At 40.0% G+C, this 18135-nt stretch overlaps 1 protein-coding gene across 1 annotated transcript in view; it reads left to right on the top strand.

Annotated features, from left to right (window-relative positions):
- The first annotated feature begins 1235 nt into the window (after nucleotides 1-1235).
- LOC136876862 (cysteine protease ATG4B) overlaps nucleotides 1236-18135 on the top strand; it is a 197328-nt gene continuing 180428 nt past the window's right edge. The window contains exon 1 of the mRNA XM_067150621.2: nucleotides 1236-1350. Within this exon, the coding sequence (XP_067006722.2) occupies nucleotides 1236-1350 (115 nt within the window). The remainder of the gene's footprint in view (nucleotides 1351-18135) is intronic.

Genomic DNA, 18135 nt, shown 5'->3' with positions numbered 1-18135 from the left:
AATTTCATCTACCACCATATTCAGAGTAGTTTTAGTGCCGTTAGAAACAATTAAACATCTCTTCTTTAGCTGCAGTGATTCCACGGGTGTGTCCGGTATAATTTCATCGCTATTCTCTGAACTAAATTCACTATCGCTTTCCAATAAATCATCCGCGTTAACTTCTCATTGTTCCAAATACTGCATTAATTTATCGTCATCAATACCTGCTAAAAAAATATCATGTGAAGAACTTCCCATTTTGCTGTCACAAATCCACTAACTGCAAGGAGCAATCTCTTACAGACCGGTAAACACAGGAAACGACTCTTGTGAAAGCTATAACACCCTCTTAGAACTGCCAAAGCAAGGTCAGGCACACAATAACGTGTAGCCCCTTTACTACAAGTTGTAACAAAAGTATGCACATCACTATAGGTTGCCTCAAAATGGAATTTTAAGCCGGCCGATGTAATCTGCTCTGGCAACTTCCGACAGGGTTCTTAAAGGCCGACCTGATCGGCTTTGGCAATTTAAAGGGCAGGTGCTCGCACTACAGCCTGGCACCAAGAGAGTTAATTTATGTACAGCCCCACCATTTGCCTTGTGTGAAAATGGGAAACCACAGAAAAACATGTTCAGGGCTGTCGACAGTGGGATTCGAACCCACTATCTCCAGTATCCAAGCTCACAGCTGCGCGCCCCTAACTGCGTGGCCAACTCGCCCCATAACATTAAAATTATAACTGACATATTTTGAAAAATCTCACCTCTTTGCCATTAACTTTGAAACTTTAGACAAATCTAATCTAATCTGGGTACCAAAATTATTGGAATTATTTTATATTTAACTAGAATTGTAAGTTTTTTGAAAAATGCCACTCAATTACAGAAATAGTCTTTTAATACTTCCGCTACTCCCATTAAGTAGAGGCCAGAATTCAAACGTGATGTTGATGAAATGGTTTTCAGCGAGCAGTTGTTCAAGGATACGAGAGACTTATTTTCCGCTATGACAAATGCTTGAATAGCTTTGGTGATTATGTCAAAAATAAAACATTGTTCTTACCTCTTCACCTACAAAACAGTGGAAAAAATTTACATTTTGACTAACACTCATATTGATATATATTGATATATCTATAAACCTACCAGCTGAATTGAATGTAAATGACAAGGGAGAGAATAATTATAATGTTGATCTCTCTATCTTTTGTCATAACAGCGTGAATGTTTCGAATTGAAATCAACTAGAGATGGATGTCATGCTTGAGGCATTCTTGCCGTACGAGGGTGCAATAATACCTGATGATATTCCCAAAACTAAGGAGACTATTTGGATTCTTGGGAAAGAGTACAAACCTCCACATGGTAAGTGTGATTATTTCATTAGTTTATATAATGTACCTTCTATCAAACAAGAACACTACTTTTGGATGTCCATGGGAATTTCGTGTAGTCTAGTAACTCTTATTTGCAAGAGGCTTGATGTCTAACTAACTCAGATAGATTTTTGACAATGATGGGATAGGATTGGGAAGAAAATGGCTTTAGCCTTAATAAAGGTATGGTCTGAGCATTTGCTTGATGTGCATGTAGGAAATTAATGGTTATGAAATTTCTGTGAGATCCATTTACATTAACATATTTTTTTGTTCTTTTGTGAGAAGCAATTTGATATGTTGTGTGTGATTATGATCAGAGTGATAGGGAATATCGACGGTTTACAGTCAAACAACATTATCTCTAAATATAGAACTGAAACTGAAATAAAACATGTATCATTACATTTATTTTGTTACTGCTGCTTTAAGTTGAGAGATATTCTTCTTCATCCATTCCCTTTTCCAGATTCTCTCCGGGTAGGGTAGTGTACCAAAGCCCTCCACCTTACTCGATCTTTCCACCATTCCTCTTCTAGGACTTTATTGCTATCGACTCCTCTATTTGCAAAACAGTCCATAACAGAGCTTCTCCATCTCATTCTAGGCCAACCCCTAGGCCTCTTTCCAGTCTCTGTATCCATGAATGTTCTCTTTGGTATTCTCTCTCCCGGTATGCTCATCATTTTAGCTTTGCTATATCAATCTCTTCTTGAAGTATACACACTCCCATGCTTCTCCTTATTTCCTCATTTTGTATTCTATCTCGCCTTGTCTTTCCCTGTATACTCCTCAAGAACCTCATTTCAGCTGCTTGTATCTTACTTTGGTTCCGCTTAGTCAACGTCCAGGCTGCTGAACCATAGGTCAGTCGTCATCATCATCATCATAATTTCTTTGCTCCAGCAAGCCGGGTGCGGTTGTGTACGAGCCTCCTCCAGTTTGTTCTATCTATCCACAGATGCTGCTCATATATGAGACACCAGTTCGCATCACTAATTTCAAGGTACTTCATTATGTGTTTTCCCCAAACATCACGAGGTCTTCCTCTTGGTCTCTTCCCAGGAACATTGTCGTCAAAGTATGTTCGAGGAGTCCTGTGAGGGTTCATTCTTTTCATGTGACCATACCATTGCAATCTCTTCACTTCTAGAGTCTCCAGCAAGCTTCTTTCCAATCCAAGCTGTTGTCGGATATTCACATTCCTTATTTTATCCATTTTTGTTTTTTGTAGACAAGTGTTGAACACCATGTATTTTTCTTTTCGTCAGAGGTCAGCACAATCAGACTGCTACAGCCCCAGTGGAAGGGGGGCAGAGTCACGCGCCTCACCGGCGTCAGTGAGTTCCGAGACTTGGACGAGCGTGGGTAACAGTATTGTGTTTGTGCGCTACATCATGGACCATGGCGTCCTAATGTATATTTTGTACAGTGTAAATAGTTTTGTGAATAAATGAAGTATGTAATGTACATTATATTGGCCTTCCCTTTGCACTTAATGAAGTACATTTCGTGGACTGTGGGAAGAGCTAGGCCTCGTTCAACATGAGTAAGCAACTCGAAAACGTGCCCGATGTGACGATATTACATCTCATAATCTGCGCATTTAGGCCTATTAGTGATTACAGTTTATTGACAAGTGTTTACATTTGTGTAAGTACGAATGTGTTCGTTTTACCTCCAAACTTACAACCACCCACGTGCTAAGTACTGCGCAGTAAGGTACAAATGAGTGACTTCAACTAACGTGCCGTGTATGTGATTCACAATCATTTTCTACATGAAACACTGTGAGTTGTGATGTGATTAAATGAGTTCTAATACAGTTCTCATTCATTTTAAACTTCGAGATTGAAGCGTGTGTTGCCGCCATCTTGCGTGGACGAATACAGTCTTGTCAACCCAATTGGTGGAGATTCCAAGGAGTAGTAATCCAGATCCATGGCAGTAGTTCCAGAAGTGACCACCAGAGTGCAGCCCAGCTGCGCAGTGCTGTTGTGGAAGGATACATCCTCCTGATCTGTAAGTAGTCTGGCATTCCCAGTCCTTTATAATATATCCATTATTTCTTGTTATCCTTCACCATGGATCCTGTCCAGCGAAGAGGTCTCATAAAAAAGAGAGCAGTTATTAAGTCTCGTATAAAGCGTATAGCTAGTTTTGTCAGTACATTTAATGAAGTCTCAAATCTGAATAATATTCGAGTTAGGCAGAAGCTGCCATGTTCAAGTAAGGAGGAATACAACGATATTCAAATCCAGTTAGAAATTAGCGATACCGAAGAAGTTCATGATGCAGATAGGGAATCCACTGAAGAACTCATCCTAGAAATAGAATCTAAGATGGAAACTCTGTTGAATGCAAATTCGAATGCAACTTCCCCCGCAACATCTAGTTCTTCAAATACCAGTAGCATACATGAAAGAAGACTCCCTACAATTTCACTGCCAAAATTTACAGGAATTATTTCTGAATTACCTACTATCATGCTTATCGGGAGAACCTCATAAATTAATTGAAAGCTTGCCTGTCACTGAAAGCAATTTCAAGGTAGCTTGGGAATTAATCTTTCAGAGATATAATAACCCCAAATTGATTGTAGACCTACACGTTAACAAAGGCTAGATCTTCCGTCAGTTAAAACAGAATCAGCTAAGGATTTAAGTGTGTTACTAAATCAACTGCTGAGCAACCTGAGCGCTATTGAAGTAATGGAAATAGATGTGCCTCTGCATGAAATTTTGTTATCTCACTTAGTGCTAGATCGAATCAGCCTCGGTCAAAAAAACAGTGGGAAGTTAAATCCTCAGATAAGAAGTTACCTTGCCTGAAGGATTTAGTAGCTTTCTTGGAGAATAGTTGTCAAGTTCTGGAGCTAATCAACCCCAAAAAACACCAAAGCGACAAGCAACAGGTCGTATCCAAACATGGTGGTGATAAGAGCAGTAAGAAGTCCTTTGTCACAACAGCAACTCATTGTGAGTTTTTTAAGGCTTTTCACACCCTAAAAAAAATGCCCTAAGTTTCGTGAAGCCAGCGTTGGAAATAGAATAGATTTCACCAAGAAGTGTAAACTTTGCTTTAACTGTCTGGGTGCTAATCATACTTTAAAGGAGTGTAGTTCAGGAAATTGTCGAATCTGCAATAATAGACATCATACTCGGTTGCACAAGGAGCAGAGTACTTTCTACAACATAAGAAACCAACCAGACTCAGCAGCAAAACCTACTGTGCTGTGAAGAGCAACTATACTCATGTAGAAGTTCTATTGTCAACAGCTCTCGTAGTGGTCACAGACAAACGTGGGAATGCACATCAGTGCCGAGCTCTACTTGATAGTGCGTCTCAAATGCATTTCATGTCCAGGCGTTTGGCAGATCGCTTAGGGATTGAATTGAGTTGGCACTCAATGCCTATAAGGGGAATTAGTGATACTAAGGCAACTGAATCATCACATATTTGTCAAATCCAAGTTACATCTAGGGTCACAGACTACACTACCCCTATTGTTTGTGCTGTACTTCCTCGCATAACTGGTCAGCTCCCTACAGTGCTGCTTGACACGTCTGACTGGCAGCTACCACAGGACATTCCCTTGGCGGATCCTCAATTTAGTACACCAGGTGAAGTTGATTTACTACTGGGGGCTTCTGTGTTTTTTGACATACTGCGTCATGGTTAACTCACGAGAGAAAATCATCCTGTACTACAGGACACTGAATTTGGTTCGATCTTATCAGGCAAGATACCACCACACTCTCAAAAGTCTACCAGCAAGAAAGTAATGTCTTGTCTTGTGCACGGCAATGAACTGCACATACAGATCAAACGATTTGGGCAACAAGAGGAAGTAAAGATGTCTCCCCTGCGTTCTAAGGAAGAAAGTCAGTGCGAAGAACACTTTGTGAACAACACTACTAGGGATAGCACCGGAAGACTGCCAATTAAACCACACCATGAGGAACTTGGGGATTTATTTAAATACACCACTCGTTGCCTCAGTCAAATTGAACAGCGGTTACATCGCCAACCAGACTTGAAGAAGGACTATGTTGAGTTCATGACAGAATATGCTGATCTTCATCACATGGAACTTGTGACAACGCAAACTAATAAGCCAACATATTACCTGCCGCATCATGCTGTAATTAAGCAGTCCAGCACTACCACTAAGGTCAGAGTCGTCTTCAACGCCTCTGCTAAAACTACTAGTAACTACTCACTGAACGATATCTTGATGGTTGAACCTACGGTGCAAGAAGACTTGTATTCTATCATCTTCAGATTTAGAACACATAAGTATGCCTTCACTGCAGATGTAACAAAAATGTACAGGCAAATTCTAGTTCATCCTGATGACCAAGATCTGCAACGCATTGTATGGCGTTCATCTCCGAATGAACCTATCCAGATTTATCGACTTTCCACTGTAACTTATGGTACCTCAGCAGCGCCTTTTTTAGCCATGAGATGCCTGGTACAACTTGCCAACGATTGTGCACTGCAATACCCAAGAGCGTCGGAGACATTACAAAGAGACTTCTATGTTGATGATGTTCTGAGTGGAGCAGATACCATTGAAGATGCACTCAGTCTGCAACAAGAGCTGATCGAACTACTCAGTAGCGCAGGCTTTCCTCTTCATAAATGGTGTGCTAACCATCCCACTCTTTAAGAGCACATACCTTTTGAGCACCAAAAATCACAACTGCCTTGGAGTCTGGATGACAAGGAACAGGGTACCATTAAGGCCTTGGAACTACTGTGGCATCCTCTAAAGGACATCTTCCAGTTTGTAGCTACCAGTCACACCCAGAAGACCACAACCTGGACAAAACGTAGTGTGTTATCCTGCACTTCATCCATTTTTGATCCTTTGGGCCTCTTAGGTCCAGTAATAATAAAATGTAAAATTTTCTTGCAACACTTATGGCAGGCGAAAGTGGACTGGGATCAGAGTTTGCCTCCTGAGCTATTAACTACTTGGGAACAGTTTCATGCGTATTTGCCATCACTCAACGACATTTGCATCCCTCAAAGAGTGACGGGAAACGGGGGGATTAAACAATATGAGTTACACGGATTCTCTGATGCTTCAGAAAGGGCCTTTGGAGCATCTGTTTACCTACGGAGTATAGATGTCAAGGATAATGTAACAGTAGTGCTGTTAAGCTCCAAATCCAGAGTAGCACCACTGAAACAGATTTCCCTCCCTAGACTTGAACTATGTGGTGCATTACTACTTGTAAAATTAATGGATGAGGTTAAAACTGCACTTAACCTCAAAATTGAACAAAACTACTATTGGACTGATTCTACCATAGTACTAGCTTGGCTTGCAGGAGAGCCCGCATCTTGGAGAACGTTTGTTGGTAACCGAGTGTCTGAGATGCAACAACTTTCATCTGTAGAACAGTGGAACCATGTGACGTCACAGGACAATCCAGCTGACATCATTTCGAGAGGGATTGAACCACATCTTCTTCAAGACAATCTGTTATGGCGGGCGGGACCATCCTGGCACTACCAGCCACCATCAACCTGGCCTGCCAGCGACATGAAGAAAACTTCCGAACTCACTGATGTACCAGAGCAACGGAAACCAGCTGTTTGCTTACTTGTTGTTAGTCATTTCCTTGAAGATTTCGTCCAACGCTTTTCTTCTTGGTCACGGCTGGTGAGAGTCATGGCCTTCATACTGAGATACATGAACAACCTCAGGCTTGCTGCTTCAAGGAGACAGGTATTCCCCATATGTACTTGGAAAAGTCTTTGGCTTAGCATATTATTCAAGAGCTGGGCAGTCGTCTTACATGGTATCACTTTCAGAAACTTGAAGAGTAGGCCATCCTTCCAGACTGTATCATAGGCTGCTGTCAGATCAATAAAAGCCACTGATGTCTTAAGCTTTCTCTGATAGCCTGCTTCTATGTAAGTTGTGAGAGACATTATTTGGTCTGTAGTGCTTCTGTTCGGTCTGAATCCTGCCTGCTCCACTGGGATTTTCTCGAGGATCTCTGGGCCAATTCTATTGAGAAGGAGCCTTTCTAGTAATTTATATGTCACACTAAGCAGGGCAATAGGTCGAAAGCTCCCTGGTATATCGCTGGCTTTGCCTTTCTTCAAGATGGCTATGATCTTTGTTTGTTTGAATAGTTTTGGCAATTGCCCACTCTGTAGGATGTTCGTGAAGAAGGTGGACAACCTTACTCTAGCTCTATCCCCACAATGAGTGATAAATTCTGGGTGAATACCATCCACACCTTGTGCTTTGCCTGGCTTGATATCAGCAATTGCAATAGTTATCTCATTCTCAGTAAAAGGTCTGGAGTACTCTGATGTATCTGGGACACTGTCCTTCAGGATTTTCAGATTCTTCTTTATTCGTTTCGTGAATACTTTATCCCTGCTACTTTTGGATGTCGTGACTATATGAGATGCAATTTTGTTTGGGTGAATTTCTGAATTCATTTGTGTATTGGGTTTTCCATCCCCCAGCTTCCTGAGAAGGGACCAAGCTTCACGACTGGATTTTGTAAAGTCAAGAGATTTAACTTTTGAGATCCACTTTTGTCTTCTTGCAGAATCTAAGCTATGTAAAAGTTGATCTGCAATTTCGTGATCACCACTATCAATGTATTGTTGATAAAGATTATCTGTTTCCTCACTCCATCCAGGGATATACTCTCTACGAAAGCCCCTAGGGATGTGCTTTTTTGCTGTAGATATCACAGCTCCCACGAATCTCTCATATCCTGTACTTGTTTGTGGTATCTTTCGCAAAACATTGTCAAGATCCTCTGTAAAGGCAGACCAGTTAGATTTACTGAAGTTCCAGCGTGGTCGTGGGGTAGTTGAAACTAGAGGAATCTGCATTCCAAGCTCATAGAGGACTGGTCGGTGCTGGCTATGAGGAAAGTCTGTGAGCACTTTCCGGATGATTGGTAAGGATTTATCGTCTTTGTTTCTAGACACAAAGCATAGGTCAGGGCAATACTCTAATCTCCATGCTGCAGATCTAAAAGTACCTCGATCCTTGGCGTCAAAAACATGGAAAAGGTCATTAATTTCAACCCAACCCATTAGCGCCTCTCCATTGTCGTTGTTGGTTCTGTAATTCCACTCCTGATGATGGCTGTTGAAGTCTCCTACATAGACAGCTGGGTGTGGATGCACATCTAAAACTTGACTAGGCCACTTGACATTCGGTGGTTTATAGATATTTGAGACTACAGTGTCACCTATTCGAGTAACAACAGCATGAATATCCTCGCTTGTACTGGAAGAGATAAGGTAGGCATTATCTATGGTGGAGCGTACGTAGGTGGCATTACCATACGCTTGATGATAGGTAGCTCCCAGAAGATCATATCCTGGAATCTTTCCTCTTGTTCTCAACTGCTGATCATCTGCAGCATGAGTTTCTTGGATAACTACTAAGTCAACTTCATAAGAAAGTAGCAGCTTAGACAGCGCTTCACTCTTGGATCGGCTAATGCCTTCTATATTAAGTTGGCAAATACGGACAGTAAGTCCCAGTCTCCTCCTAGTAGTAGCAGTATTAGTAGTATTAATAGTAGTAGTAGTAGTTTGGTCCTGAAAATGACCTTTGGATAATGAAGTCATGTTCATTAATGTTGTATCTTGACCAGGAAAGAAATATGTCTGGTCGTCTGTTTGCTGTTGCTCGCTTAGCACCACCCGGGGATCACGTGTAGGGCACTTTAAGGTTAAACCTACGGACATGAGCAACAATGGCTACTAGTTCAGTGGATGATGAAGAAATAGAAATAATATATGAGGAGATAGAAGATTTAATACAAAATGTAAAAGATGACGAGAATCTAATTGTGATTGGAGACTGGAATGCAGTGGTAGGCCAAGGAAGAGAAGGTAGTACAGAGGGAGAATTTGGATTGGGACAAAGGAACGAAAGAGGAAGTCGGCTGGTTGAATTCTGCACTGATCATAATTTTGTCCTTGCCAATACGTGCTTCAAACACCATAAACGACGGTTGTATACATGGACGAGACCTGGAGACGCTGGAAGGTATCAAATAGACTTCATTATGATTAGGCAGAGATTCAGAAACCAGGTGTTGGATTGCAAAACTTTCCCAGGAGCAGACGTGGACTCTGACCACAACTTGTTGGTCATGAAATGCCATCTGAAGTTGAAGAAATTGAAGAAAGGAAGGAATGCAAGGAGATGGGATCTAGACAAGTTGAAAGAAAAGGGTGTGAGGGATTGTTTCAAGGAACATGTTGCACAAAGATTAAATGAAAAGGCTGGAGGAAACACAATAGAGGAAGAGTGGATAGTCATGAAAAATGAAGTCAGTAGGGCTGCTGAAGAAATGTTAGGAAGGAAGAAAAGATCAACTAAGAATCAGTGGATAACTCAGGAGATACTAGACCTGATTGATGAACGACGAAAATACAAGAATGCTAGAAATGAAGAGGGCAGAAAAGAATACAGGCGATTAAAGAATCAAGTGGATAGAAAGTGCAAGGTAGCGAAGGAAGAATGGCTGAAGGAGAAGTGCAAGGATGTCGAAGGCTGTATGGTCCCGGGAAAGGTAGATGCTGCATGCAGGAAAATCAAGGAAACTTTTAGAGAAAGGAAATCTAGGTGTATGAATATTAAGAGCTCAGATGGAAAGCCACTTCTATGGAAAGAAGACAAAGCAGAGAGATGGCAGGAGCATATCCAACAGTTGTATCAAGGTAAAGATGTAGATGATTTGGTTCTGGAACATGAAGAGGCTGTTGATGCTGATGAAATGGGAGACCCAATTTTGAGGTCAGAGTTTGACAGAGCTGTGAGTGACCTAAATAGGAACAAGGCATCTGGAATTGATGACATTCCCTCTGAATTACTGACTGCCTTAGGAGAAACCAGCATGGCAAGGTTATTTCATTTAGTATGCAAGATGTATGAGACAGGAGAAGTCCCATCCGATTTTCGGCAGAATGTTGTTATACCTATTCCCAAGAAAGCCGGTGCTGACAGGTGTGAAAACTACTGCACCATTAGTTTAGTATCTCATGCCTGCAAAATTTTAACACGTATTATTTATAGAAGAATGGAAAAACAAGTTGAAGCTGAGTTGGGAGAAGATCAATTTGGCTTCAGAAGAATATAAGAACACGTGAAGCAATCCTGACTTTACGTCTGATCTTAGAGGATCGAATCAAGAAGGACAAGCCCACGTACATGGCATTCGTAGATCTAGAAAAGGCATTCGAGAATGTTGATTGGACCAAGCTATTTATGATTTTGAAGATGATAGAGATCAGATACCAAGAACGAAGAATTATCTACAATCTGTATAAAAATCAGTCTGCAGTGATAAGAATCTAGGGCTTTGAAAAAGAAGCAGCAATCCAGAAAGGAGTGAGGCAAGGCTGTAGTTTGTCCCCTCTCCTTTTCAATGTTTACATAGAACAGGCAGTAAAGGAAATCAAAGAGAAATTTGGAAAGGGAATCACAGTCCAAGGAGAGGAAATCAAAACCTTGAGATTTGCCGATGATATTGTTATTTTATCTGAGACTGCAGAAGATCTCGAGAAGTTGCTGAATGATATGAATGAAGTCTTGGGTAAGGAGTACCAGATGAAAATAAATAAGTCCAAAACAAAAGTAATGGAGTACAGTCGAATGAAGGCAGGTGATGTAGGAAACATTAGATTAGGAAATGAAGTCTTAAAGGAAGTAGATGAATATTGTTACTTGGGTAGTAAAATAACTAACGATGGCAGAAGTAAGGAGGACATAAAATGCAGACTAGCACAAGCAAGGAAGAGCTTTCTTAAGAAAAGAAATTTGCTCACTTCAAACATTGATATCGGAATCAGAAAAAATTTTTTGAAGACTTTTGTGTGGAGCGTGGCATTGTATGTAAGGGAAACATGGACGATAACTAGCTCAGAAAGAAAGAGAATAGAAGCTTTTGAAATGTGGTGTTACAGAAGAATGTTGAAGGTGAGATGGATAGATCGAATCACGAATGAAGAGATACTGAATCGAATTGGTGAGAGGAGATCGATTTGGCTAAATTTGACGAGAAGAAGAGATAGAATGATAGGACACATCTTAAGACACCCAGGACTTGTTCAGTTGGTTTTTGAAGGAAGTGTAGATGGTAAGAACGCTAGGGGTAGACCAAGGTATGAATATGACAAGCAGATTAGAGCAGATATAGGATGCAATAGTTACGTAGAAATGAAAAGGTTAGCACCGGATAGGGTGGCATGGAGAGCTGCACCAAACCAGTGAATGGACTGATGACTCAAACAACAACAACACATGGAGTGGGTATGTGGGAAACTGGGAGTGAGATTTCTACATCCTAATGGACGGGTAGGAGATAGCGATCTGCGCTCAGAAGGCCTTCACTTAAACCGCAGTGGTACATATAAGTTAGGAAATTTGTTTAGAAGGGTTATAGGGAGGTACATTCAGGGAAACAGGCTGGCCTAGGGAGCGGTGTTAAGGGAACAGGGAACTGGAAATCAAGTAGGGATGACATAAAACTGTTAGCGCTGAACTGTAGAAGTATTGTAAAGAAAGGAATAGAATTAAGTAATTTAATAGATATATATTGTACTTACCAGATATTGTCAATCACAAAATTCTAGGGGTAAGGCTCATCTCTAAAGATAATAGACAACTTGATGTCTTTGGAGTGTACAGACCATGAAAGTGTAGCGCAGATGCTGATTCAGAATTATTTGATAAGATAATAAGCTATGTGGGAAATGATAAGGAAAGGAACGTGATTGTAGTGGGTGATCTCAATTTACCAAATGTCAATTGGGAAGGTAATGTGAACGACTGGAAGCATGACCAACAAATGGCAAATAAGTTAATATGGGAAGGGCACCTGATTCAGAAAGTGATGGAACCAACTAGAGGGAAGAATATTCTGGATGTGGTGCTGGTAAAACCAGATGAGCTCTGTAGAGAAACCGAAGTAATAGATAGTATTAGTGATCACGAAGCTGTTTTTGTGGTAATTAAAAATAAATGTGAAAGAAAGGAAGATATTAAAATTAGGACTATGGCTGATAAAACAGGCATGAGGGAGTTTTTAATAAGTAACTATGATCAGTGGAAAACGGTAAATAAAAATGTAAACAGACTCTGGGATGGGTTTAAAGCAATTGTTGAGGAATGTGAAAACAGGTTTGTACCTTTAAAGGTGGTAAGGAATGGTAAAGATCCACTATATTATAACAGGGAAGTAAAGAGACTAAGAAGGAGGTGCAGGTTGGAAAGAAATGGAGTTAGAAATGGCTGTGGAAGTAAGGAGAAATTGAAGGAACTTACTAGGAAATTGAATCTAGCAAAGAAGTCAGCCAAGGATAACATGATGGCAAGGAAAATTGGCGGCCATACAAATTTTAGTGAAAAATGGAAAAGTACGTATTGGTACTTTAAGGGAGAAACAGGTTCCAAGAAGGACATTCCAGGAATCATTGATGAACAAGGGGAGTGTGTATGCGAGGATCTTCAAAAGGCAGAAGTATTCAGTCAGCAGTATGTAAAGATTGTTGGTTACAAGGATAATGTCCAGATAGAGGAGGTGACTAATACTAAAGAGATATTAAAATTTACGTATGACAGCAATGACATTTACAGTAAGATACAAAAGTTGAAAACTAGAAAAGCAGTTGCAATTGATAAGATTTCGGGGGATATAATAAAGACAATGGGTTGGGATTTAGTACCATATCTGAAGTACTGGTTTGATTATTGTTTGCATGAAGGAACTTCAGCAAATGAATGGAGAGTTGCTCTAGTAGGCCCTGTATATAAAGAAAAGCATGGTAGACATAAAGCTGAAAATTACAGGCCAGTGAGTTTGACGTGCATTGTATGTAAGCTTTGGGAAAGTATTCTTTCTGTTTATATAAGACATGTTTGTGAAATTAATAACTGGTTTGATAGAAGGCAGTTTGGGTTTAGGAAAGGTTATTCCACAGAAGCCCAACTTGTAGGATTCCAGCAAGATATAGCAGATATCCTGGATTCAGGAGGTCAATTGGACTGGATCGCGATTGACCTGTCTAAGGCATTTGATAGGGTACCGTAGATCATGGGAGACTACTGGCAAAAATGAGTGCAATTAGACTTGACAAAAGAGTGACTGAATGGGTGACTGAAAATAGAACTCAGAGAATTGTAAATACCTAGGTATTAATATAAGGAAAGATCTTCATTGGGGTAATCACATAAATATGATTGTAAATAAAGGGTACAGATCTCTGCACATGGTTATGAGGGTATTTAGGGGTTATAGTAAGGATGTAAAGGAGAGCATATTTGTCTCTGGTGAGACCCCAACTAGAGTTTGGTTCCAGTGTATGGGACCCTCACCAGGATTACTTGATTCAGGAACTGGAAAGAATCCAAAGAAAAGCAGCTTGATTTGTTCCGGGTGATTTCCGACAAAAGAGTAGCATGTTACAAATTTCATATTTGGTCCGTATTGAAATGTAGGTCAATTTAAGATATTACTAAAATTTATTAGGATCAACCTATTCAATACAATAGAATTTACAAAATTAGGACTTACATCCTATTAAATTAAAATTTGAAGGGACATGTTTCACCCTTTAAAAGGGCATCATCAGCCTTTTTACACTCATACTTAAAGATAAAAATCAGGATCCTGATTGTCATGGTAAAAAATATAAAATGAGAATATATGATTAGAGTGAAATTATACAATGTGAGAAATTGTTATGAGTTCTTAAATAATAATTTACAATTAAAACTTCATTTAAAATGTTTGTGAAGAAAAAATTTTAAGTTGGTATGATATTACACTAGTAATTTTAAAAAATGATTTTATAAATTAGACAAACTAGGCCTTAACCACATAATAACAAGAAGGTCTATGGCTAAAGTTGCCGTATCAAAGTTCGAGTGAAATTTGGCTGGAAGCAACTTGATTTACATGTTGGAGAGAAGGTTAATGGAACTTAGTAGCTGCTTGAGATGACATTGAAACTTTCTTGTTGAAAAGTCGTGATATTTAACTGTAGTATGGCGCTATGTAGATTATAAAGTTGGATCCAACTAATCCATTAGTCTCGTTATTTACGTAGTGGGTTCGCGGTCTCCGTAATTTTGTTGAAGGAGTTATAAAGAGTTCATAATTGAATGTTGTTGTATAGATCTTTGTTAACTTGTATTCTCATACTGCAAAAATCGAGAATATTCTTCACCATATATTCTTCAATAATTAGTCTATATTCAAAACTACAGTCAACAACAAGTAAGAATGTTCTCATTTAACTATTAGTATACAAGTTAACAAAGATCTATACGGCATCATAAGTCTTGGGTAAAGAGTATATTACATACCGGGAGGACATCAGTAGACAAATAAGTTTGAGTGGTGTCTTTAAAAGTAGGAAAGATCACAATATGAAGATAGAGCTGGAATTCAAGAGGACAAATTGGGGCAAATATTCATTTGTAGGAAGTTTATAGGAGTTAGGGATTGGAATACCTTACCAAGGGAGATGTTCGATAAATTTCCAATTTCTTTGCAATCGTTTAAGAAAAGGCTAGGAAAACAACAGATAGGGAATCTGCCACCTGGGCGACTGCCCTAAATGCAGATCAGTAGTGATTGATTGAGTGAAATACCAGCTCAATTAATAAAACTGACATTTATCAAAAGTCGGATGTCTACAGATTCCAATGTCAAAACTGTGAGTCCTCGTATATCGGACAGATCGGGAGGAGCTTCAAAATCAGATACACGGAGCATGTAAATGCTATAAAACATAACAGATACTCGGCAGTCGGACAACACATTCAAGATTTCAAGCATAACTTCAGTAACATAAAACAGGATTTAGAGGTTCTTATGAATGTAAATAAAGGCCCTGTTTTCGACGTCACAGAGGAATGCTTCATTCACTTGGATCAGTTCTTTAACTCCAATTCGAACCCAAACGAAATCTCAGAAAAAACTAACATTCTCTTTGATTTTATAATTAAAGTTTTTAGATGTATTGATCTCCCAAATAGATGGTCAATATTTAGCGCGATACACAATACCCTATCACGTTACAAACCTCTACCACACTGTTCACAGGACCCGCCTTAAACTCCTCCTCCTGTCCTCTCCTCCTCCAACCCACTTCTCCCCCAACCCGCTCCTCCCCTTCACCTCTCCCCTCCAGATATAACCTACCTCACTACACTCCATCCATCAGTTTTAGTCCGTACCTTCACCCAAACTGATGCTTCTCAACACGCTGTCCAAGGTGAGCCACATATACCGTAAATTACACACCCTTTAGCTTGTCCAGGTCCATTATATTTTAACACATACAATTTCTTTGTCTTGATTTAGCTTCAGGTTGATTCAAATCCTTCCAATTGAACTGAGAAATTTTAGTTCACATGTATTACATCAGTAGAGAAGACGGAAGGCCAACCAATTACTGTTAACCGTTTTTTACTTTATAATTTTATTCAATACATCATTGTATAATTTTAACGAACACAACAAGCCTTTTAAGACCACTTGTGCAATGAGATATATAACACACATTTCTACAAGTTCTTTATATGAACAAGGTGTTACTAAGATTACGTTTTTATTATTTTTGATAACATTTGAATAACAAGTGTCTTAAGGGACGGACAAATTATTGCCAAGTTTCAAATGCAATTAAATTGAAACAAGAAATAAAGAAATACAAGGATGTTACATTCTTATTTGATTAAAAGCGGGACCGGTTTCGACCACTATTCTGTATCATCATCAGCCGATTAAATAAAATTATAAAACAATGCATGGGAAAACTACAAGTAAAGAATTAGTCTTTCACTAAAAGTAGTTCAAGAAGCACTTTAACTCCATATATGTTAATATACGAGGGTTGGGGCAAAAGCCATGGCAACTATTTTTTTCCTTGAACATAGGAGTCTGGTTAGAAAATGTGACATATACAGATGAAAGGACAAAGTGTTAACTACATGTGTGGACAATGAATAGCACTGAAATATCGTAACACACGGTGGGTGCTCCAATTCTTCCCATCCTCAGCGTCCCAGTAGCTGCCCTACACACTCTGCTTTATGTGGTTTTGCATTGTCATGCAGGATTATTGCACTTTCCACAAGATCCGGACATTTCTCCCGAACGCCACGTCGTACCTGTCGCACCAGGAAGTCCCTATAGTACTGTGCGCTCACTGTTCTGCCACGTGGAACAAGGTGGCAAACAATGAGCCACCCCCGACGTCATTTGACTCAGGAAGGATTCTGACGGACATTGTGCCTCCTTCGTGATCCAGCATGTCGCCACATCGCGGACTGATGTTTCAGTTCTGGTTCGTATGGCCTGGCCCAAAATTCATTGCCGGCTATTATTCATGACAAGAATTGATCGCCGTCCTGTTGCCGGCATGAAGGTGGTCAGAGCATATTGCATAGCGCACCCAACTTTGAACTTCCGTCACTGCATGCGGTATCCACCGCGATGCGATTTTGCGCAGTTGCAGCTCATTATGCAATATCCTGTGGATGGTGCGTTTCTCAATGCCACTTGCCCTTTCTAACTCCAGTAGCGTCCATCGTCTGTCTTCATCCAGGAGCTGCTCAATGACGGCACGTGCCACGTCAGTCTGCACACTGACAGGTCATCCCTAACGTTGCTCATCACTGGTTGACACACGTCCTTGCTGAAACTTTCCTACCCACCATGCTACTGTATGGTATGGTAGGGCATTATCTCCAAGGGCTTCCACTAATTCACTGTGACATTGCATCACATTTCTCCCTATTTTGATGTAAGCGCGCTGCTCAACAAGGGTTACTTCCATCTCGCACAACACTCACCAACTGACTGATTTCACAGCCCTCGCTGCGCTACTACCAGCTATCACAGAGCCGTCTGTCGTTCTGCAAACATACTATGCCTGCAGAACTTCCACACGACACATATACGTTTGTGATCCGTTCACATATCTACAAGAAAAAAATATTTGCCATGACTTTTGCCCCAATCCTTGTATGTTAATCCTCCTCATGTAACATCCATCGTCCTTCAAGATTCTAGAAACAGAAGAACTTTCTTCTAGCATCATACTTCGCATCCTCATATACCGGTATATCAAGTTTATAAACATCTTGTGAAGACAATGTTACTACAATTTCAACTGATCTCTGAATTAACAGCAGCATCGCTTGGAAGCCAGCCTTTTTCGATTTACATGACCAGCAACTTAAGGATTACTTTTACAACTTTTTACTTTTATACGGCGCACTAGACTTTTTTATGGATCTCTATTTTTTAACATAGTGTAGCGCATCTCTGGATTCTTAAGCCTCCACATGCAACAATCGCTTTCCTTCAAGTTCCAAAAAACAGAAGAGCCTTTCTAGCATCTATGTGTTTTTACGTCTATGAATATCTTGAAAAACGATGTAACTTCGTTCCATTGTTCTTCGAATGTACAACAGCACATTTAAGGAGCAAGCATTTACTGAATTCCTTGACCTACAACTGAAAGATATCCATCCCTAACAACTTTTTAATGCTGTACGACGCACTGGACTTTAATCGTAAATAAACAACGTGACTTTGGCTCAGTTGTTCTTTAGTTGGATAACAGCATCTTAAAGGAGCCAGCGTATACTAATCTCCTTATCCAGCAACTCAAGGATTCCTATCTTTAACATCTTCTTAATGCGCACTGGACTTTTTATGAATCTCTGTCATGGAGTTATTTTTTAACATAG

Source organism: Anabrus simplex, chromosome 7 (genome assembly GCF_040414725.1).
Source record: "Anabrus simplex isolate iqAnaSimp1 chromosome 7, ASM4041472v1, whole genome shotgun sequence".
Lineage (NCBI taxonomy): Eukaryota > Metazoa > Arthropoda > Insecta > Orthoptera > Tettigoniidae > Anabrus > Anabrus simplex.
Note: the sequence above shows the minus strand (reverse complement) of the source record. Positions and strands in the feature narration are given on the sequence as shown.